A 25,269-nucleotide genomic window follows, 5' to 3' on the forward strand; every position below is an offset into this window, starting at 1 on the left:
GTTGCTTAATCGGTTCGATTACATGATTTTTAGTTTAATAGCTGTTTCTGGGTGAAAGAGTTGTTTGTTTCAGGATTGAACGCTTATCTTCTTTCTTGTATAGGAAAAATACAACAGCTTTGCCCTACTATAAGGGGTCAATTATTAAAACTATTTTTTCCTTTAAGTTCTATTTAAATGTTTATAAAGTGCTATTTTTTTCTTTGCTGCAGTCCCAGGGAGTAGAACTCCCAAATGGGAGTAAAACAGATAAAATGTGAGAAGTCTTGATGAAAAGTTTTTTTTTTCGTTTGCCCACTGTCTTACCAAAAGTTGCCTAATTGGCATGTGTAGAAGCGTGCGTAATTTTTGCAACTCTGTCAAAATAGCTGTCATTACCCTAGTATTGGTCACCAGCATCTAGGTGACCACAATAAAATAGTTTGCCATTTTTGTCTATCCTGGCCAGGTGAGGTGGCACGCAAGCGGAAGTGGGTGCATTATCATTTTAATTCGATTTTCACTTTTGTTACCGCCTCGAAAAACATACACACTAACTTATACAGAGCGCGGCTACATCGGCTATGGTCAGCCATGGAGGTTCCCTCATTTCTGGAAGTTGTAATAAAAGCAGCGTTAAGTTATGTGGCCACGCTGGCACGCCATCTATCGGATTAATGTGTTTATTTATATGAGCTCTGTTGTGTGTGAGTGCATTTTAGCGAAAGTGTTTGACGGGCGGGTAGTGTTTTCGAAACTCGGAACTCTCGGCTCTACTGGTAGGTCAGTTTTGGTCGTGTTGGGTGGAACAGTTTGGCTAGTGACATTTTAATGATTTATTTATGATAGGTTAATGAGGTTAACGTTAACGACTGGCAGGTCTGCTATAGTGAGGTCGGCCCATAAATAGTGATGATATAAGAAAAATGCTGTTGAATTTTATCACATTTGGAAGATTTCACAGCCCAAAATCATTTTCAAATTAAAAAGCCTGGTAGTTTAGTCACATTAATAAAAAATTTATAATTTTAGACAACAGGCACAAGTATTATTCTATTTTTTCTAATCAAACACCTATCTTCGCCATATGGAGAGTTTGTTGCTCGATTAAAGCTCCAAAAAATATTTTTGCCTTAAATTATAAGCAACAGCACCACCTCGAGTAAGCACACTTATTTATGCCATTTACTGATCAAAAAGATTGATTAAATGCACTTTTGATCAAAATTTATATTTTGCTACGCAAGATGAGAGCATAAAAGCTTAACGAAAGTCGCCATCAATAGGGTAGAGTAGTCATCAATGAGACACGGGGAACAATGATAAAATGGCTCTCACAAGTCGTAGTTTCAACCAATCAGGCTCATATTTGGGGGAAAGGTGTGTCTACTGGATACACGTCTGCCATATTAGTGGCTTTGGTTATGGACGCTCCTTTGAAAAGTAATTCATAGATGTTTGATTATGGGGTGTAAAAGTAAATTATGGACAAAAAATACTTTTTCGCTCGTAGGCTGCAATTTACACCAAAACTAATATTTCTTCAAATTTCTTTCGACGTTCCATAGGGATTAAGTTGGGCTACAACGTCCTTTCATTAGATTTGGCCAAAATTTAGAATATACCCGGAATCCAGGGCTGTCTCATTGTTCCCCACTCATTTCAGCCCATGGGTAACAATGAGACACTTTGATTTTTCTTCAATAAACTTTTCAAAATCGATGGAAATCTTTTAAAACATGAATTAAAAGTGATTTTTGGCATATTTATAGAGTTTAAACTTCATTTAACCAAAAATACTAAGTTATTTGGCATTAATATATGGATTTTACAAAATTTCAATACTTTTTAGTGTAACTTTTGTTATTAAAAGTTTCATGTTGGCAAAATTGCTCTAAAATGTTCAAGGCAAGTCACCTGCAATGAAACAATACAAAAACATGATGTTTTTCTAGAAAAATGTTGATTTTCGTAAAGTGTCTCATTGTTCCCCAGCTGTCTCATTGTTCCTGCCAAGTACGTCTACAATGAGACAGTTGAATAACGCTGGCTGTAGATGTCGGATCGATCTCATATTTTGGTCAATGTTAGAACACATTAAAAGAAAGATAATGCAACTAAAAGCTCATTAAAACATGCTAATGAAAAAATTTGAAAAATCGTTGAAAGTTGAAAACCAAAAGTGTCTCATTGATGACTACCCTACCCTACCATTTTATTTGCGCTAACGTTTTCATAGCGCTTAAAATATGAAAAGGCTTCCAACTACCGGTAACATGTTCTTTTGCACATTAGTTAGTCACTCACTTGAAAAATAATCTCGAAACATGTAATTAAGACAAGACAGTTTGTACGCGCATTAAAAGTTAAAAAATCCTTTTATGACAGAGAGTTTCGTCTTTGACAGCGCTCGCCAAGGGGATCGTAGTTGATTCATTGTCAAATGTCGTCTCGTCAATTCGATTTTTTGCATTAAAATGACAAAAAAAAAACAAAAAAAGAAACGTTGCTTAATCCATCCTAAGGTTGTTGGTACCGTAAACTGGGGTCAATCGGGACGCATGGGGCGAATTGGGACAGCAGTTTTAACCATGTTGGAGCACAATATTTTGATTTTTCTGGTTAGTTTCGGTTAGAACAGACTCAGACCAACAAAATGTGTACATCCATTTCCAAATATTAACGCTTTAAGTGCTCTAAAAACTGCTGTCCCTATTCAGACTGAAGTCCCGATTCACCCCAGATTACGGTACCTTCCTCACATTTAAAGCGTAAAGCTATCCACAATATACACAGAAGGGTGAACTTTCAGTGTTCTATCAACTTGACTCAGCGTCGTATTTCCAGTCCCGGGAAAAATAATATTTCCCGGGAATTCCCGAAATTGGGTACTAAAGCCCTATGTCAATTTTTATGTACAACGTTAAAAAACACGATTAAAAACCATTTCTGATCACTTTTTTTTTCATTTTAATGCAATTTTTTTTTTGACAAGACAACATTTTTTCGATGGATTAACTATGGTCCCCTTGGAACGAGCTGTCAAGTAGGAGCTTTTCTGTCAAGAAGGACCGCGAGATTAATTTTTCAAAATTGATTTAAAAATCAATTTTAAACTCTTTGTGGTCGTACAAAGGGTCATTGTACTCAGAAAAATAAGTTTTATCAGCAATCTAAGCTTCATTTTAGGACCCAATTCCACAAAAAATTATACATTTTCCTAAGTTTTTTGCACCAATGTTTTTAAAATCTATAAGGCTGGTACAAATTTTATTTAAAGTTTTTGCCCCCCCCCCCTTCAAGGTTGGCCCGAAAAATCAGGGGGCAAAAAAATATTTTTTCAAAAAACTTCAATATTTTTATGAAAATTTAAGTGCAATTAGTTAAAATCAATTTAAAATGAATTCCCCTGCGTTTAGAATCTTTTGAATTTTTGAAAATTTTCGATGTCTACTATCGCTAAAGTTTTTTTTTCGCTAAAATTTTTGTTTTCGTCAAATTTTACATTTTTTGAAAACTTTTATTGCAAAACAACTGAACTAGTGTAAAATACATTTTAAAACACTTTTTTCATGCAAATGTTGAAACTATGGCATGTTATTTTAATATTTATATTTTTTTATTTTTTTGCCCCCCCCCCCTCGACCCCGCCCAGAGCCGAGGGACAAAAACTTTTAAAAATATTTGCATCGGCCTAAAGAAATAAAAAAAAAAATAATTAGGCAACCTAATTTGAGCATGATTCGCGGATTTTTAACAGGCCGGAATTTTTGTAGGGAATTTCACGCATAATACGGATTTGCATGGAATTTTAACAATTTTTGAACATTGAATTGCTTTTTTGATTTGGTCAAAGCTTTTGTTAATTAGACATTTTAATTTAACTGTGAGTTTGATTTAAAAAGGGAGAGTTTTCCGGGTTTTCACAATTCAAACTTGATTATTTATTTTATTTTTTTCTTTCATATGTTAAAAGGACCTTTAAAAAAACACTCTAGAATTGTTCTTTTAGACATTCCATACTAAATATATTTATCTATGAAAAGATCCAAAGGCTTTCTTAAACTTGTGAAAACCTTTGAACATTTGAATTAACAAATCTAGGGTTTTTTTAAAGGTCCTATAAACTGTTGTGTTTTACATGTTATAGGACCTTTTCATAAAAAAAAATCTCTGGTAAAATTTTCGTGAAAACAACTACTGTACCATGGTGTCATATCGGCAAAGTGTACGGATTTTTGCTCAGCAAGAGTTGGTAGCCTTAAGCATGAGCATGGTTGACTGCCAATGAGCTGCTACTCCGTTATTGACAGATCAGCTGAAGTTAAACAATGAATCAAAAATGATCAGTGGGAGCCAACTATAGGAGGACTATAGGCCTATAGGCTATAGGAAGGACTTTCTGGTTAACACACAAAATCACTCACACACACTTATTTTGCTCCGTTTTTAACTCAACGATCCAAATTGACACACAATCCACCCGACGCCGTGCCTTCCAATCAACGATGATATAGGAAGGGCTTTGAAAATCACAAATAATCACTAATTCACTCCGAATATTTTTAACGACCACGCGCTCGCTTTGCCAATTATGCACTCAAAAAAATAATTAGGCAACCTTGTTTGATTTTAAATACTGCTCATATTGAAAAAAAAAAAAAACAGCTCATCTGGAAATAGTTGATTGTCGTTTTTTTGACTATTAATATAGCTGTTTTATAGAGTTTTGTTGCAAAATATTATTTAGAAGCAGAAACACAATAGTTTTGATAAATTTAAAATTAATCGGGATTTCCTGAGAATTTGTTGAAAATTTCCCGTTTCTCGGAAATTTTGTAACTCCGGGAAATTGGACGCTCTACTCATTGGGTAATTTTCTACCAACTCACACGAAATCGGGAAAAGTTGCCCCGACCCCTCTTTGATTTGCGTGAAACTTTGTCCTAAGGGGTAAATTTTGTCCCTGATCACGAATCCGAGGTCCGTTTTTTTGATATCTTGTGACGGAGGGGCGGTACGAACCCTTCCATTTTTGAACATGCGAAAAAAGAGGTGTTTTTCAATAATTTGCAGCCTGAAACGGTGATGAGATATAAATTTAGTGTCAAAGGGACTTTCATGTAAAATTAGACGCCCGATTGATGGCGTACTCAGAATTCCGTAAAAACGTATTTTTCATCGAAAAAAAAAAACACTAAAAAAGTTTTAAAAATTCTCCCATTTTCCGTTACTTGACTGTAAAAAATTTGGGAACATGTTATTTTATGGGAAATTTAATGTACTTTTCTAATCTTTATTGACCCAGAAGGGTATTTTTTTCATTTAGAACAAAATTTTTAATTTTAAAATTTCGTGTTTTTTCTAAATTTGCAGGGTTATTTTTTAGAGTATAAAAATGTTCTACAAAGATGTAGAGCAGACAATTACAAAAATTTTGATATATAGACATAAGGGTTCGCTTATAAACATCACGAGTTATCGCGATTTTACGAAAAAAAGTTTTGAAAAAGTAACTTTTTGCGTTTCTCTTTGTTTCGTCGTCCGTGTCTGTCGCGGGTGACCATGAACGGCCATGATCGATGACGACCAACTTTTTCAAAACTTTTTTCGTAAAATCGCGTTAACTCGTGATGTAAGCAAACCCCTTATGTCTATATATCAAAATTTTTGTAATTGTCTGCTCTACAACTTTGTAGAACATTGTTATACTCTTAAGAATAACCCTGCAAAGTTAGAAAAAACACGAAATTTTAAAATGAAAAATTTTGTTCTAAACGAAAAAATGACCCTTCTGGGTCAATGTAGATTCGAAAAATACATTAAATTTCCCATAAAATGACATGTTCCAAAAATTTTTACAGTCGGGTAACGTAAAATGGGAGAATTTTTAAATCTTTTTTAGTGTTTTTTTCGATGAAAAATACGTTTTTTCGGAATTCTGAGTACGCCATCAAATCGAGCGTCTAATTTTACATAAAAGTCCCTTTGACACCAAATTTCTATCTCATCACCGTTTCAGGCTGCAAATTATTGAAAAACATCTCTTTTTCGCATGTTCCGTCACGAGATATCAAAAAACGGACCCTGGATTCGTGATCAGGGACAAAAGTTACCCCTTAGGACAAAGTTTCACGCAAATCGAAGAGGGGTCGGGGCAACTGCTGTGTGAGTTGGCGGAGAATTACCCCATTACTAATACCATCAGATTGGGTAGTCAGATCTTCATAATTCAGGGCAATTATGTGCTTACACTTTTGATAGAATTGTCAGATCTTCACACTTTTGAACTCGTTGGAATGGTCTTTTGATAACCTATCTAACGACAGGTCGCATGATAGATCAGGACAACGTTTTCATCGAAATATCTGAGATCCGGCCTCCGAAAAGTGCATAATAACACTTAAGTGCTTATAACTTTTGATAGGGTTGTCAGATCCTCAATATTTTGAACTCGTTGGAATGGTCTTATAAAAACCACCCTTTTTACAATTTTCCGGACTTTTGTTAAAATCGCTTTGTTTTTCAAAAAATAGCTGTCACCAGCATAACTTTTGAAGTACTTAACTTTATGATTTTCAATAGCAACTTATGGAACCCCAAGACGGATCGAATGAGACCAAAACAGACAAAATCGGCTGAGCCAGTGCCGAGATAACTCAGTGCCGAGATAACCCAATGCAAAATTTTTGATCAACATCCCACCACGCACACAGACATTTGCTCAGAATTTGATTCAAAAACATAGTCAAAAACACTTTATGGAAGCTGTAATTCATGATCAAAGTGTTGATAGGCCGATAATAGAAATAGACTGAGATAGGGTTTATTTCCCCTAGTTGTCTCATTGTTGCCCTCTGACATTGACTCAAGTTACTTCAAATGTGACAAGAATCTCACACATGCCCCTGAAAAGTGATTGTCGCGAATACACTGAGCACTGCCTTAACAACTTCGCGATGATGTCACACCACCGCTAACCAAAAATAGCATAATAAAGATATCGCAAGCGACACCTTGGCGGGAGGAGTTCGCTAAAAATAAGCCTTCATTGAGTAACCTCTCCACAGTTTATCACGACCTACAATGGCTGCCTTATCAGATGCACGCTATCTGCATTAGAAATGCCTTCGTCTGAACTAGGTGAATGGGTCTCTGCCAACCGACAGCTATCCGATCTGTCCTATAGGCAGAAGAAGGTGACGTGACACGCACCACTTGTCTGACAAGAAATCAACACCCGCCGCTTCGTTTGTGTGCTGCGTGTGACAAAAAGGCAACAAATCAACCATAAACAACAACACATCAACAGCTCCGTCGTCGACGACATTATGCAAGGCCATGCAGAGCGAAGAAAGCAGCAGCAATGCCATAACTTTGGTACCGATACCACCGCGATCGAGAGCTTTTCACAGGGTTGAACACCGCTGCTGGTGGGTAACGCTCAAGTGAGAGTGAAAATGGAATTTCTGGTCGCCCTAATTACGTCGAACCGCAGCAGCAACAGTAGCGGTGTCTTACTTCATCATCGTCAACCGTGGAATGCCCTCGGTTGGCAAGTGTTGATAACACTTTCTTTGCGTTCGGAGAGCTTAAGCTGGAACAGTCGCTTCGGTGGTGCAGCCTCCAGCCAAGGTAGAGCCTGCGTAACGAGCCGTCCGCAATTTCTGTACGGCACGGACCGCAACGACCAGAGCGGGCGTCGTGTTGCTATCGTAGCACAATCGTCATTTTTATAGTTTGCGAAAAACAGTACATTCAAGATCACACTTCTTTGCTGCTATTCCGGTTATAGTTTGAAGGAGTGAATTATGTTGTTCATCGTGTGCTAGATATCTTAAAGTCTTTAGCTTAAAGGCTGAAAATTCCTACCTTACCAACGATTCCTCTACCTTGAACTACCATCGTGGAGGTTGAAGAAGATCCTTTTATATTTCTAGTATTAGATGATTATCAAATTTGATCCACCGAAGCGTTTGGTATTGTATGCCCACGCATCCTTTCTCCCTTGTAGATCCTGTGAATTGTGAACCGTTCACATAATCCGTAATCTAATCTAATCTAATCTAATCGAACACCGGGAAGAACTTATGGTTAGATTACGCCTCAAGTTCCTTCTTGTCATTTTTAATGATTGCAGTACTTTCGAGAACCCACTTACACTCATTAAAGCAGCCCGGCCTACTGCGTTGCATTAACCGCATGAGACAGGTTCTATGAACGGATCCCACATTTCATAGAACCATCAGGGGAAGAAGAAGAAGCCGGGGACATACCGTATCAACTGGTTCGAGTTATTTATAGATTATAATGGTGTGTGGTGTGTAGGGGAATCATTGAGGAAGGGATTGTTGTATTATATATTAGATGACCTTGTGACATTATTCCACCACTACGGATTAATTCACTCAAGGAGTATTAATCCCTTGATGGCCAAATGGCTAGAGCATCCGACTTCTAATCCAAAGGTGTGAGTTCGAATCCCACCCTGATTCTATGCGTTTTTTGTTCATTTTCAAAGTTCATTTACAGTCGAAAAATTTCAAGGAGACTGGTCGGGAATCGAACCCTGAACCTTCCACTTATGAGGCGGAAGCCGTAGCCATTAAGCCACGGGCCGGTCTCGTTCACAGAATCCGTAATCAGACCACAAATTCTTCCAAGACTTACTTTCTTCGGACTTGCTGCGCTTGTGTTGGATTAGATTAGATTACACCCGACATCCTTTGGTAGAGCTTGCTGTACCAATTGGTAACTGTGACAGGAGATCATGACCACGAACGCCTGCTTCCAACGCCACTTTCTGCTTGTAGCGGGTGATCTCAACGAAAGTGAGTCCGGCGATAATTGCGTGGATAATTTTCTTCCATGCCTGAGTAGCGTGGACTACAACGTGACGATTCGTGGATAAATCGGTGCAAATACAAGTCATTGCTGGTGGCTGAACTGTGAAGCCGTGCAACGGCCGGGACGAGGGGTAGCCTGATGGTCTTTAACGAGGTCTTTGTGTGCGAGACGGGGTGGGTGTCACCCACCGTGGGTGGGCGATAATGATGATAATTTGGGCTTAGTTGGCTTGAGACTAAGGTAAATGGACGTGCATGAGATTAGTACGAGAGTTTGAACGCGTTCATTTCAAAACATTTGTTTTATTCATATTCTAACTTCACTTCAAAATATAATCATTTGTAAAGCATATCACTAATTGTTGTTTTGAATAGATTTACAACTTTTAATCGATGCTTGTTTGCTTCTTGTGTGTCTTTTTTCAATTTATTCAATTGTCTGTTACGATATTCTGACATCAGCACATGCACCGAAATTTCACTAGCAAGCACACCAGTTCCCAGAAACAAACCGCAACCGAGTGCTATCCAGGCTGGTAAAAGATCGTAGAAGAAAAGTGAATTGCTGCTTCCGACGTTGATATATTTTTCCAATAACCGATTCATATGGGCCAAACTGTTCCATTTTTCTATGATTCCACTTTCGCTAAGATGGGCTCGTGTTTGCCCTAAAATGTCAGCAAATGGGCATCGTGGTTTAAGCAGGAATACATGCGCCATCATGCCGAAACCCTGGTCCAGGATAGAGTACCGGTTGAGTCGTTGCATGTGGTCGTAATAGTACGGTAGGATGAAGTTTGCAATTTCCCGTGTAGTTATGTAAGCATGGATCTTATCCATCAAGAGTTCGCTGTCGGTACTGTTGACAAGAATAGGTTTCAGCAAGGAATCGTTTGCATAGTGGAATGCAAGAAAGTTCATTTTTATCTTGATTCCTGATTCTACCAGCTCGTGCATTGTGCTGATATAATGAGCAGCGGGTTTGGTGATCGAGAGAAGTTTAGTTTCGTAAGCGCATGTTGTAAAGAATAACAGCACGATTGCCGGAAAAAGGATCATCTTTTCCCAGCGTCCTGCATTGTCCAGGTTGTACCGCTGAAAGCCGCAAACCGCCAATAGAATGGGATCATTCCGAAGCAGTAAAGGAGAAAGCAGCTTAACCATTTCTAAAGTGCCAAGAACTAGTATCAGTAGGATCCAAACATCCCAGTTCAATGGGGAGGTTAACAATTGCACGATGGAGAGTTGCGATCTCGGTACCAAAATAACGTCTCCGCCAGTTACTCCGACGCAGAGAAGCCAGAACTTTCTAGTACCACCCAAACTACCAATGTAGTAATGCGTTAAATCAACATCGATCTTTTTGGTCAGAAAATGTTCTACATAGCACATATTACCCAAGCTCGAGATTACACTGTGACAATTGTGATTCACTTTTCGAATCGTTGTGTTCATCACCGATGCTGTCTCTTTTAGCCAGTTGATGTTAGAAATTTCATTATCTCCCGCCACGCTGTCTTTGTCCGAGTACGTAACAACTCTGCCTTGCATTCTGCGCATCAGAGTTCCGTTAAATAGGCCAGCAGGGGGTGCTAAATAGGCAATCCTCAAACGCTTCACTGTATCGGCCAAATACATTCGACGTTTTCTCGTCGAGATAGACCACATTGCTGAATGAGCATAATTGCACTACGTGTTCGAAAACTATAAATTTATTTAAAAACGTGTCAACGAGCACCAGTAGCTTGGTATTGGGATTCAAGGAACTCAACACCAATGTAAGCTGTTTAACATTTGCCAGAATATCGGATCCATCGGCTAAAAACAGCAAAAGATTTGCAGGCAGCCGGTCGACGTCTACAGGTCTCATCCTTTCTACCGTGTATAGCATTTTGGGTGTGAATTCAAGCTGTGGTGCGCGCAGAACATCTTCCAAGACACTGTCCGGACGCAATCCGAAGAATACGCAAGTTTGGACGCCGGTTTGGGTGCCCGTAAGATAATCGATTACTGAAAGAATATAGCGGGTTGTATTCGATGCAGAGAAGCTTGTTCCGAATAAACAAGATAGGACACAAATTTTTAGCAGAGACCACGCGTTATGAAACATCACTATCGAGTTTTTGTGAACTTTGAATGAGAAAGCAATGTTTGATTTGGTTTTGTATATAAAACATTTGCTTTTAGTTTATTAAGTAAGATAAAAAATCTACCATCGAGAAAAAATAAAAATAATTTTAGCTGATGAAATCGATAGACACTAAAAAAAACTGTTATTGTCGTAAATGAAAACTTACTCCAGTAAAATGTTTGATACTCGGTAAAACATGTTTGAAATCTAAAAAAATAACATAAAAATATGTTTCTATTCAGTTTGGAGTGTAAGGACGTTATATTAATTAATATTTTTTTCAGTTTCAAGGAATAAAAGCAATCAAGATTGATAACCATGGAGCAGTTTCTACGAAATCGGTCTTTTTTTGAATTTTAATTTTTGTATTTATTAATTCGGCTGAAACTTTTTTGGTTCCTTCGAAAGCCATTAATTTGACTTTTTGTCGCAAAAACTTTTTGTCCACTAAAACACTATTTTTTTTCATTATCTGATATGTTTTAGGGGCCAATTTTTCAGAAATTTCCAGAACGGGCAAAAAATCTTTGACCGTGGTATGATTTTTAAAATCAATACTGATTTTTTCAAAAAATCGAAATTTTGGTCGCAAAAATTTTCAACTTTATTTTTTGATGTAAAATCGAATTTACAATCAAAAAATACTTTAGTAAAATTTTGATAAAGTGCCCCGTTTCCAAGTTATAGCCATGTTTAGGTAACTTCTTTAAAAATAGTTGCAGTCATTCATTTTTTGAAATTAGTGCCCATGTTTGCCCACCTTAATTTTTTTTAAATGCTCAGAAAGTTCTCTATATTGTTGTTATCTATTTGTTGATACGACTCTTAGTTGCTGAGATATTGCCATTTAATGGTTTAAAAACAGGAAAATTGATGTTTTCTAAGTCTCACCCAAACAACCCACCATTTTCTAATGTCGATATCTCAGCAACTAATGGTCCGATTTACAATGGTAAAATATGAAACATTCGTGAAATTTTCCAATCTTTTCGAAAACAATATTTTCAAAATTTTTAAATCAAGACTAACAATTCAAAATGGCGTAATATTGAATGTTTGGCCCTTTTGAAATGTTATACCAAAGACCTGGGGGTGGTTGATGTTGTGGTGTATGCCCTTTTATTTATGTTTTTTAGATTAGTTAATGACTTTGGTTAAAAGTGTTTTCAAAGCACATAAAGTTGTCTAAAATTAAACGAGAAATGAATATGATTACAAAATCTGGCATATTTTTTTTTAAGTTTAACATGCTTCATATAATGTACACTTAAATTTTCCCAATCCTCTTTGAGATATTTAGTGATACCATTCCCTTTTTACTTAATTTAGGTATGGTTAACAAATACGTATACAGCAAAAAATCTGATGGTAAAATCGCATTTAAAAGCATGCACATATTCTTGTGAAATAATACAGTTAACATTACATGTACAATTTTTGTGAACACAAAAAAAGTTGCTACCGATGGGATTCAAACCCAGCCCCAACGGTGATGACTGGCGCCTTAGTCCGATCGGCCATCAGATCGACGAAGAATGGAAAGGATAAACGCATATTTGAGCTTGACATTTCGGTCAAGTAGGTTTCCCATACATAAACATAAACTTTGAATAATATTTGCAACGGCCTTAATAGAACAAAATTAGCTCATATTGACTTCTTGAAAACGTAAAAAATACAATTGAGCAATTCTCTACGAAATCGGTCTTTTTTCTTCAATTTTAATTTTTGTATTTTTTAATCCGACTGAAACTTTTTTGGTGCCTTCGGTATGCCCAAAGAAGCCATTTTGCATCATTAGTTTGTCCATATAATTTTCCATACAAATTTGGCAGCTGTCCATACAAAAATGATGTATGAAAATTCAAAAATCTGTATCTTTTGAAGAAATTTTTTGATCGATTTGGTGTCTTCGGCAAAGTTGTAGGTATGGATACGGACTACACTGGAAAAAAATAATACACGGTAAAAAAAATTTGGTGATTTTTTTATTTAACTTTTTATCACTAAAACTTGATTTACAAAAAAACACTATTTTTAATTTTTTTTATTTTTTGATATGTTTTAGAGGACATAAAATGCCAACTTTTCAGAAATTTCCAGGTTGTGCAAAAAATCATTGACCGAGTTATGAATTTTTTCATCATGATTTTGAAAAAAATCGAAATTTTGGTCGTAAAAACTTTTCAATTTCATTTTTCGATGTAAAATCAAATTTGCAATAAAAAAGTACTATAGTGAAATTTTGATAAAGTGCACCGTTTTCAAGTTATAGCCATATTTAAGTGACTTTTTTGAAAATAGTCGCAGTTTTTCATTTTTTTAAATTAGTGCACATGTTTGCCTAGTTTTGAAAAAAATATTTTTGAAAAGCTGAGAAAATTCTCTATATTTTGCTTATTCGGACTTTGTTGATACGACCTCTAGTTACTGAGATATTGCAATGCAAAGGTTTAAAAACTAACCTAATCCACTTATGTGGTTGATGCCTTCCTCACTTTTTACCAAAAATGGGGAATATGAGTGGTTTGGACACACATCTCAGCTTTATTTAGATCCAGAAAAAAAAACACAGATATAACTTATGAGGTAATAACTCGAGACAGAGTTGCTAGATCTTCAATGTTTTGGACACTTTAGAAAGGCCTTTCAATTGCTTAACCAACGATGGGTCGGATGATGGATCCGGACATAGTTTACATACATTTAAGTGAGATCCGGCTTCAAAAAAGTACATAAATATCACTTAAGTGGTCATAACTCGAGACAGGGTTGCCAGATCTTCAATGTTTTGGACTCATTGGAAAGGCCTTTCAATTGCCTAACCAACGATGGGTCGGATGATGGATCCGGACATAGTTTACGTACATTTAAGTGAGATCCGGCTTCAAAATTGTACATAAATATTACTTAAGTGGTCATAACTCGAGACAGGGTTGCCAGATCTTCAATGTTTTGGACTCATTGGAAAGGCCTTTCAATTACCTAACCAACGATGGGTCGGATGATGGATCCAGACATAGTTTACATACATTTAAGTGAGATCCGGCTTCAAGAAAGTACATAAATATCACTTAAGTGCTCATAACTCGAGACAGGGTTGCCAGATCGTCAATGTTTTGGACTCATTGGAAAGGCCTTTCAATTAACTAACTAACGATTGATCGGATGATGGATCCGGACATAGTTTACATACATTTAAGTGAGATCCGGCTTCAAAAAAGTACATAAATATCACTTAAGTGGTCATAACTCGAGACAGGGTGGCCAGATCTTCAATGTTTTGGACTCATTGGAAAGGCCTTTCAATTGCCTAACCAACGATGGGTCGGATGATGGATCCGGACATAGTTTACATACATTTAAGTGAGATCCGGCTTCAAAAAAGTACATAAATATCACTTAAGTGGTCATAACTCGAGACAGGGTTGCCAGATCTTCAATGTTTTGGACTCATTGGAAAGGCCTTTCAATTGTCTAACCAACGATGGGTCGGATGATGGATCCGGACATAGTTTACGTACATTTAAGTGAGATCCGGCTTCAAAATTGTACATAAATATTACTTAAGTGGTCATAACTCGAGACAGGGTTGCCAGATCTTCAAAATTTGGACTCATTGGAAAGGCCTTTCAATTACCTAACCAATGATGGGTCGGGTGATGGAATCGGACATCGTTTACATGCATATAATTGAGATCCGGATATTTGTGAAAACACATTTTTATACATAACTTTTGAACTACTTATCGAAACTTCAAACAATTCAATAGCGATGTATGGGACCCTAAACCAAGTCGAATGCAACTGGTTCGATCAAAATCTGTTCAGCCAGTGCTGAGAAAACTCAGTGAGAATTTTGGTCACATACATACATACACACACACATACACACACACATACACACACACATACACACACACAGACATTTGTTCAGTTTTTGATTCTGAGTCGATATGTATACATGAAGGTGGGTCTAGGAGCTTTCATTAAAAAGTTCATTTTTAGAGCAGGATTATAGCCTTACCTCAGTGAGGAAGGCAAAACAGGAAAATTGATGTTTTCTAAGTTTCACCCAAACAACCCACCATTTTTTATCGTCAATATCTCAGCAATTAATGGTCCGATTTTTTTTTTTTTTTTTTTTTTTTTTTTTTTTTTTTTTTTTTTTTTTTTTTTTTTTTTTTTTTTTTTTTTTTTTTTTTTTTTTTTTTTAGATAGAAAATGGTGGGTTGTTTGGGTGAAACTTAGAAAACATTAATTTTCCTGTTTTTAAACCTTTGCATTGCAATATCTCAGCATCTAGAGGTCGTATCAACAAAGTCCGAATAAGCAAAATATAGAGAATTTTCTCAGCTTTTCAAAAATATTTTTTTCAAAACTGGGCAAACATGTGCACTAATTTTAAAAAATGAAAAACTGCGACTATTTTCAAAAAAGTCACTTAAATATGGCTTTAACTTGAAAACGGTGCACTTTATCAAAATTTCACTATAGTACTTTTTTATTGCAAATTTGATTTTACATCGAAAAATAAAGTTGAAAAATTTTTACGACCAAAATTTCGATTTTTTGAAAAAATCTGTAGTGATTAAAAAATTCATAACTCGGTCAATGATTTTTTGCACAACCTGGAAATTTCTGAAAAGTTGGCATTTTATGTCCTCTAAAACATATCAAAAAATAAAAAAAATTAAAAATAGTGTTTTTTTGTAAATCAAGTTTTAGTGATAAAAAGTTAAATAAAAAAATCACCAAATTTTTTTTACCGTGTATTATTTTTTTCCAGTGTAGTCCGTATCCATACCTACAACTTTGCCGAAGACACCAAATCGATCAAAAAATTTCTTCAAAAGATACAGATTTTTGAATTTTCATACATCATTTTTGTATGGACAGCTGCCAAATTTGTATGGAAAATTATATGGACAAACTAATGATGCAAAATGGCTTCTTTGGGCATACCGAAGGCACCAAAAAAGTTTCAGTCGGATTAAAAAATACAAAAATTAAAATTGAAGAAAAAATACCGATTTCGTAGAGAATTGCTCAAGAGTTAATCAGCGAATCTAGACATCTAGACAACGTCATAACGTTGGTGTTGCAAAGACAGTAAATTATTTCAAACATTCATATTATTTATTAGCCAATAGGTTCCAAAGATAGACTTCCAATACATCAAAATTTTCACAAGAGTCTGGCTTACACACCTCGTGTGTCCGAAAAAAAAACGCAAAAATGGCTTATGTGCCATAAAAGTGTCCTAAATGCATTTAAATAGTCATCAAAAATAAAATAAATTAAAATGCTCGGAAATCTATGACCGTAAACCTTCGGACGAATGATTCACCCGACATTTTGTAGTGGAATAGTCATTCTTGAAGCCTATTGTATGGGTTTTTGCCCAAATTTGCCCAAGGCTTTGTATACCGATCTCGAAAACTAGCTAAATTATCACCAAATCTTGCTATAACTCATCACACATAGCTCTTATCAATTTGGCGTCTTCGACAAAGTTGTTTGTTTTGATATTACTGACAACTCTTCTGAACATTGTAATCGTCAAAAATCAAAGTTCAACATAGTTTTAGTCAAAAAACTGGTTTTCGGCAGGGATTTATGAAAAAGGTTCCAAAACTGGTATTCAACGCAAAGATAGAGCTTTGGCGTCTTCGACAAAATTTGTGGAAATTTTCAGCCCTACAACTTTGCCGAAGACACCAAAGCTCTATCTCTTAACAGTCAAAAGTTAAAAATTCCATAGCCTACTGTGATGAGTATTTAGAAAAACAAATTTCACCAAAAGTAGCCCATGACAACGCTGAACAAAGTTGTAGAACATGTCGAAGCACAAAAATGCTTACTTTTTGCTCTAATCAATTAAGTTCGTCAAAACAGCCTTTTGAACTACTGTGGACTGGCGCCTTAGCCAGATCGGCCATCAGATCGACGAAGAATGGAAAGGATAAACGCATATTTGAGCTTGACATTTCGGTCAAGTCAAGGTTTCCCATACATAAACATAAACTTTGAATAATAGTTGCAACGGCCCTATTATAACAAGATTAGCTCATATTGTCTTATTGAAAACGTAAAAAATACAATTTCAAAATAGGACTGTGAATTATTCTTTACAATATTTAAATATTGTTGAATTATTTGTAAGCTTAGTACGAAAAAAAATCAGGTGATTTGAGTTCATAAATATTACACAACTTCCTGCTGGATCCCTTCGACTCAATCCGGGTTAGTTGTTCAAATAAACTCATCTATCATCAATCATCATACTTCCAGTACTCTCTAATCGTCTAGTCGATCGTCTCGAGACGCTATAATTAGTCACTTCAGGCACACTTTGTCATAGTCGTGCTTAGAAGTAGATACATCAAAAGGGCAACTGTCTTAATAATGCAAATTGACGAAATCGTTAACTTTAGAAATCTACTTTATTTTTATATCGAAAATAACTCTGAATGGATTAATAAAAAAACGGGACACGTTCAAAATACGTCGCATACGTCACTTAGTTGTACTGACTCAGGACAACTAGTCTCCCAGTCGGTAATCACCACCCGGCTAGACCAGATGCTTCTAGACGTGATCCCAGTTACACTGCACTTGAGCTGGTCGCGGCGGGCAAGCCAACAAAAGAACTTGATGAGTCAAGTTTGAACATTACCGCACACAAAAACGACTCGAAACCTGTTTCGGAATGTTCAATGTAGTAGCTACAGCCAGATGTCAGCAGCGTTTACGAGCCCGGAAGCATGTTCGATTAGTCACAGGTGGGGTTTTCCAAATTTTGGTAATGTTTGTTTCGAGAACAAACAAACTATGTCGAATTTTACGATGTTGTTAAACGCAACAAAAACATGACCTTGTTAGACAAGTTACCTTTTTTCTGCTAATTGTTAATTGTTTAGGGTAACCCAGATAAGGAAGTGCATAGTCTGTGTGGGACTTTAATCGGCTACACTGGAGAATCCCCAACACCGGAACGCGCACCTCACAGAATGAGACTGTCGCTCTCCCGATCGTTCGCTGCACTGACAGCTAAGCCTAGCGCCACCCATGCGGTGGGTTCGGCACCAAGCGCCACCTTGGCGCATATTCCAAAAGGGACTATGCCTTTACGGCAAACTAGTATCTCACATCCCCCTTCTTCTCCAAAAAGACTTCAACTTAGGAATAAAAGAACCATTTTAGAAAAGGGAGTCAAATTTTAGAAATCATCACAATCAGGTGAAAATAATTCATATATTTAATTGTGCTTTTTTAATATCCGAGCTGTTTCGTGTTCTCATTACCCTCTTGGTCAAACCATTCCAGATAGCATCACTGCGTAACGCTGTTTCCCTACAAAAAAAATCATTCGTCCTCGGAATCTTCAGAATTCAAACCACGAAACATAACATAAGTACAATCATTATATATTTCGCTTTTACAAGTCACTATCACTCAGAAAATCCAATCGCTATTTTAACTTTAAATTTCTCTTTACTACATTCCATCGTGGTCCTAGTCTAAACAATTGTTATCCATCAGCATTCAGACACTTTTTCAGTCCAGTCAAGTCTCAGTCCAGATTTTATTACATAGATCAATTCCCGCTCTGAATTTTATAACGAATCCTAACATTCAGACACTAAAAGATATCAAAGGCATTCTCTGGTCAACCTGCCTGCGAGCGCCTTACCACTCAATTAACCGTGGCACTGCAGCGGCGTCCCCATTCGCAAGAATTCGTTGCATTTCCTACGGTCTTCCAACCTCACAATAAGCAATTTAGCTTCCTGCAGGTGTCTCACTCGCAAGAATTCCAAATGCATCAAAGCTTCCCAATGCATCAAAGCTTTCATCTGTAAGCGTCCTTGATTGTCCTCTTCTGTTAATAATCTCATTCGTAAACATAAGTTTTCTAGCGATTTTCCCAGTTTGTTTCGTAAACAGAAATTACCAAACGCCTTTTCCAGTTCGCAACCAGTCTTATTCGTAAACAGATATGTCTAAGCAGCCGTCCTAGTTCGGTCCATGAACGAACATTTCCAAGCAGCCATCCTAGTTCGATTCGAAAACGAACATTTCCATACGGTCGTCCCGGTCCGCAACACGTCCGATTCGTGAACAGACATTTCCAAGCGGCCTTCCTAGTTCGACTCGTGAACGAACATTTCCAAGCGGCCAGTCTAGTTCGATTCGTAAACGAACCTTTCCAATAGGGTGGTCGCGGTCCGCATCCCGTCTGATTCGTAAACAGACATTTCCAAGCAGCCTTCCTAGTTCGACTCGTGAACGAACATTTCCAAGCGGCCATCCTAGTTCGATTCGTAAACGAACATTTCCAAGCGGCCGTCCCGTCTGATTCGTAAACAGACATTTCCAAGCGGTCTTTCTAGTTCGACTCGTGAACGAACATTTTCAAGTGGCCGTCCTAGTTCGATTCGTAAACGAACATTTCCAAGCGGCCGTCCCGTCTGATTCGTAAACAGACATTTCTAAGCGGCCTTCCTAGTTAGACTCGTGAACGAACATTTCCAAGCGGTCGTCCCGGTCCGCATCCCGTCTGATTCGTAAACAGACATTTCCATGCAGCCTTCCTAGTTCGACTCGTGAACGAACATTTCCAAGCGGCCATCCTAGTTCGATTCGTAAACGAACATTTCCAAGCGGTCGTCCCGGTCCACATCCCGTCTGAGACGTAAAAAGACATCTCCAAGCAGCCTTCCTAGTTTGAGTCGTGAACGAACATTTCCAAGCGGCCATCTTAGTTCGATTCGTAAACGAACATTTCCAAGCGGTCGTCCCGGATCGCATCCCGTCTGATTCGTAAACAGACATCTCCAAGCAGCCTTCCTAGTTTGAGTAGTGAACGAACATTTCCAAGCGGCCATCCTAGTTCGATTCGTAAACGAACATTTCCAAGCGGTCGTCCCGGTCCGCATCCCGTCTGATTCGTAAACAGACATTTCCAAGCAGCCTTCCTAGTTCGACTCGTGAACGAACATTTCCAAGCGGCCATCCTAGTTCGATTCGTAAACGAACATTTCCAAGCGGTCGTCCCGGTCCGCATCCCGTCTGATTCGTAAACAGACATCTCCAAGCAGCCTTCCTAGTTCGACTCGTGAACGAACATTTCCAAGCGGCCTTCCCAGTTCGACTCGTGAACGAACATTTCCAAGCGGCCATTCTAGTTCGATTCGTAAACGAACATTTCCAAGCGGCCTTCCTAGTTCGACTCGTGAACGAACATTTCCAAGCGGCCTTCCTAGTTTGACTCGTGAACGAACATTTCCAAGCGTCCGTCCCGGTCCGCATCCCGTCTGATTCGTAAACAGACATTTCCAAGCGGTCTTTCTAGTTCGACTCGTAAACGAACATTTTCAAGTGGCCGTCCTAGTTCGATTCGTAAACGAACACTTTGTTGAAAAAAGCAAATTTCCGATTGATAAGCCTTTCTACTGTTGACAGCTTTTATATTGGCATAATTCATCAACCAATCTTCAAAAATTGGTCAATTTTTGTGACGATATTAAAATCGTCTGGATCGTCAAGGGTTAGTCCCACAATTTGCCAAAAACGTGGTGGATTCTGTGGATCATCTAGGGTTAACCGCGTCTTGTCTTGTTTTCACAATTTTCATCCCTCACTGGATGTCTGCATCGAGGATTCGCCGCTCTCATTCCTCCCCGGTCCATCTCCACTCACAAAACCCGTAATTTCCAAGCAACTCACCAATACCAAGACACCAATGGCACGAGCTCCGCTTCTTCCTCTCTTGCAGTAGAAACAAAGACACTTACTCTTCCGCGTGTTGGGGATTCTCCGGGGATAAAAACAGGTTCTATCCTTTATTCACCGGGGTCCCGGTGATAATCCGGCAGGATCGCCATTGTGGGACTTTAATCGGCCACACTGGAGAATCCCCAACACCGGAACGCGCACCTCACAGAATGAGACTGTCGCTCTCCCGATCGTTCGCTGCACTGACAGCTAAGCCTAGCGCCACCCATGCGGTGGGTTCGGCACCAAGCGCCACCTTGGCGCATATTCCAAAAGGGACTATGCCTTTACGGCAAACTAGTATCTCACAGTCTGGTTTACGACCGACGTTGTTCCAGTGAAGAAATAGAATGTTTTAAATTGTTACATATAATGGATTGGACAGAATGTATTTTGGCTTTAATATTTATGTGTCATAAAGAAGTATCAGCTAAAGTAAAAGGAGAATGATTTCAGGAAATGTTCAGAACCAATCCATTAGGCGTTCGATTAAGATTAAGCTGTTTGATAGGGTCGTTGGAAACATCAGCACCTAATCTGTCAATCACTTTTTGGCGGTTATTTCCAGGTATTACAATCGCAGTTTCATTTGGAGTTTGGTCTCAAGTCATGATTGAAAGAGGATTCCTCCAGATCGATTTTCCCACACTCGATGGTACAATTACCCAGTCCGGTTTTCCCGTCGGCAACCGCAACTCCCCATTCTGGAAATCCACCGGCACCGGTTCAGTGCCACTGACCTGTCCCAACATGATCCTGCAGGACCAGTCCGGTCATCGGAATCTTCGCAGGCATCGATATCGGAGAGTTGGCCCGGATCAAGGCCGGCACGCTAGAGACCTGGTTTTTCCCTTTCCACGAGCAAGAAGCCTAATGAGATCAAGATTGTCCATGTCCAGAGTTTGTGTTGCTAAGGCGCATTCGAAGCTTGCGCGCCGGTTCTGGTTCCTGACACTAATTGACTCGGATCACGCTTGCCTGAGCTTCATTGAGGGTCTCTGGTCTGTTCTGCAGTTTTGCGCCAAGAATGAATGGCAGGGCAGCGGCGGACGTTCGTGCGGAGTTAAAGAGTTCAGTGATTCCTGGATATGGTCCGGGGGGAAATCGTCGACTTGAGGTGCTAAAAATTAAAGCAGGTCAATAGTCGCGAATTCAATTAGCGATGCACTGTAAAAAAACTTTTTTTTATTTAATCATTATGCTTCGGGAACTTTATACAAAATTATGTGTTTAGATCACTTCTCAGACTTGTGATTACAAAAGAGTCAAACTATTTAATCTGAAATTACTGTGCACGAGTCACAAAAAGTACGTACTTATTCATACAAAACATTTTCAACTAGGAAGCGATGGCGCGGCTCCAACATGACTGGCGTGTTCGTGTTTTCATTCAGACAGCACACAGATCAATTGTTCTGTGTACAATACACATTGAAATCGAGACTGAAGCTGACGTGGTTGTGTAGAACATGTCCCATAAAAAAAACGGCCGACAACGATGCCGGTAGGCACTGCTATCATGTGGTTGTAAAACGAGTGATCTTTAAAAAGAATATCAAACTCTCTGCCTCATTCTACATTCAATTAATTCAAGTCCACGGGAGATGAATATCGGATGCACGGAGGGAAATTTGAGACACAGTTGGGTGAAAATGAGTTTTATATTTACGCATTTAATTCAGTTGTTTCAAGCAATCTTCTAGTCAACAGAGATAAGATATAAAAAAACGCAAAGGTGTAAAAAAACATTTCTGGAGTTTTTTTTTGATAAGGTCCAATAAACCAAATTTCCTGTTTTTGCTTTTGGGTGTTTTTGAAACCGCCTTGAGTCAGGGGTATAAAAAACACCCAAAATGCAAAAACTGAAAATTTGGTTTATTGGACCTTTTGGATGTTTCTTTTGAGGGATTTCAAGTGTATCATAAGTAGGATGGAGTAGTCATCAATGAGACACTTTTGATTTTAGCTTTCAAAGATTTTTTTTGTATGATGATAGAAAAAAAATATTTTTTTTATATTATCGAAAAAAAATCTTCAAAAATATGTAGCTCTAACCCCTTTGACGGAATATTTCAGGACATATCCCTTCCGTCACGGTGCCCAATATTAGAAATAAATAAAAAAAAAAAAAAAAATATAAAAATTTAAATAACATGCTATGGTCTCAACATCTGAATGAAAAAAGTGTTTTAAAGTGCATTGGTACTTTAAATGCCATGCACCTGCCCAGTTGTTTTGCAATCATTAGTTTTCAAAATATCCAAGTATTGAAGAGATTTTTTTTCGCCGTAAAAAAACCTTTTTGCGGTCCTGTACATTGGAATAAAAAAAAAAGTAAATCTTTCCCAGTTCCTGAGGGGAACACCCTTGAAGAGTATCGGGGCCGGCATTTACAAAGCGGATTCAGTGGCAGTTTCATTTTCAACTTAATGTTAACATGTTAAGGTTAATGTTAACATTCCATAGGTCGCCTCCCTAAGGTGTCGTGATAAGGTCCAGTTTGTGACGATACACTACCTTCCCTTTACTAAGCAATCGATTCCAGAAGGGAAAAGATCCCCAGTTGAACCCCGGTCTACCGCTTACGAGGCGGAAGCGTTACCACTGGGCTACGTGGCTCGGTCACATTGGAATGCTACAAAAAAATGAAAATATGTTTTATCGATTCCAGAAATGTTTGGACGTTTTTGGAAAAAAAAGTTGAAGGGGGGTAGGGGGGAGATTTCTTTTATTTTTTGAAATTGTTCATTTTCACAACTTCTTGCATTTTTTACTTTGCATGTCAATTTGCTACGCCCGCTTTGTAAGTGAAACGTTTGCCTTCTGTAACGATATATCGCAATTATTAATTTACGATCGTTAATGGAACTGCTCATTTGTGTTTGTGTTGTGTAGGGGGTGTCAGCGAGCAGCTTATAGATGAACTAATGCATTCTGTAATAACTTACTACCAATCGCGTTGGAATCACGATCCAGGAAGATGACCTTTAAGTTGTTTGTAATTTTGAAGCGTGATGAGTATTGCAGACTTGCAGCTGTTTTGAATTTTAGCCGGATGTCACACCAACTGTAATCAATCTCTTTTTGTCGCACGCAAATTAATTCTTGCTTTGAAATATGATAGTAAAATCCGCAAACATAGCAACATTTCACCCATCATTAATCAGATTCTTCGTTTCTCCGTTTCTTCCGCAGGTGTCCGCTGTGCAGTTACCCAGTGCGCCAAAAAAGGCCGGCCAAAGCTTGTCAAAGTTTGGACGTTCGAGCCTTTCAACCGTATTGTGCAACCAGTCAACCATTCCGACAATCGGACCCAGCCCCATAACATCCGTACCAATGGTGAGGTAGCGCACGGTGTGAAAGGTTTCCTGGTCCAGAACCTTCCCACATACACCTCCCCCACGTGACTTGACCTACCGTTAGGGCACCGCAGTTCCCCGATCCTCGTATCCTTATCCCAGCATCCCCCGGAAGGAGAGTTCCCTCTTGTGCGGGTCACCAGGTGACACGGCTTAGGAGGGGGACCATCGTTTTTTTTGGTTGGCACAGAGTTCGAACGTTGAGGGGCGGCCACGCGCAGTGCCACCGAGGTAACACCCTCAAGAAGCGCCGAAGCTATGTTAAACTGTACGGACCTTGCCTGCGTGCTGCACCATCACCACTTTTACGCGCATCTGCACCACCTGAAGCATCACCTGCAGGATGACCACGACCACCATGGGCATGGACACCACGAGAGCCACGACCACCATGATTCAGGTAAGTTTTTGAAAAGGTCATGATTGTAGAACCTCAAAATTGGGGATGAGGGTGATATTCATAATCATTACGCCCAATCTTTACATCAACGGTGCTCATCAAGTGATCGGCCGACACTTTACCTGCACCGGAGATTACCACTTCTGTTGTTTCTACGCGGAACTTGCACTTGAGTACAGATAGACCGACCGCCACCGACTTCTTTGGAAACATGAGCTATACCATCCAACGCGTCACCACGCCGCTACAATTGTGTCAAGGTGGGCTCACCACGTGAGATATCTTTTTCTCTGGACCGGAAATTAATCCACTCACCACGGCGAGGTGCCACCGCTTTTCACCGAAGATGATCGATTTCCGCACGAAGACTTCGACGACTCCAAAGAACACACTTCCGCAGAAGTGGTGGTTAGGTTTTCGAAAACTGTGAAGCTACTTCTTTGCCGCTACCGAAGCTCGCCGAGCATCAAAGGGCTCTGGGCGTCCTTCAAACTTCAGCAGCAGACTTCCCTTGGATATCCATGCACTTGAGGGGTAGAACCATCAGTGTAGTCGAACGGGCCTGCCAGTACAGGCAGTAGCAGAATTTGTTGCGCGCAAAAGGAAGATTTCGAAACCGCAGCAAATAAACATCGGTGCAGTTTTCTAGTGGCTTCGGCGGTGGAATTTCTAAGGCTACCAACGTTAAGAGTGTTGCAACAGATTTTTCGCGGCAGACGAACAGCAACAGTTCCTCCTTGGGGTGCAACCAACCGTGGAAGAGGGTTTGACATT

The 25,269-nt window shown here is 38.7% G+C and overlaps 1 protein-coding gene across 2 annotated transcripts in view; it reads left to right on the forward strand.

The window, feature by feature from the left end:
- The window catches only part of LOC120417014 (probable serine/threonine-protein kinase DDB_G0282963), a 247,314-nt gene that overhangs the window by 10,891 nt on the left and 211,154 nt on the right, over window positions 1-25,269 (forward strand). Inside the window, exon 2 of one of the 2 annotated variants that reach the window (XM_039578954.2) lies at window positions 23,932-24,495. In XM_039578954.2, coding sequence (XP_039434888.1) covers window positions 24,354-24,495 — 142 coding nt within the window. In that variant the 5' untranslated portion in view covers window positions 23,932-24,353. Of the gene's footprint in view, window positions 1-23,931; window positions 24,496-25,269 lie in introns of those variants that run through there. The other variant, XM_039578968.2, reaches the window with a different exon arrangement.

This window comes from Culex pipiens, chromosome 1, assembly GCF_016801865.2.
Source record: "Culex pipiens pallens isolate TS chromosome 1, TS_CPP_V2, whole genome shotgun sequence".
NCBI lineage: Eukaryota > Metazoa > Arthropoda > Insecta > Diptera > Culicidae > Culex > Culex pipiens.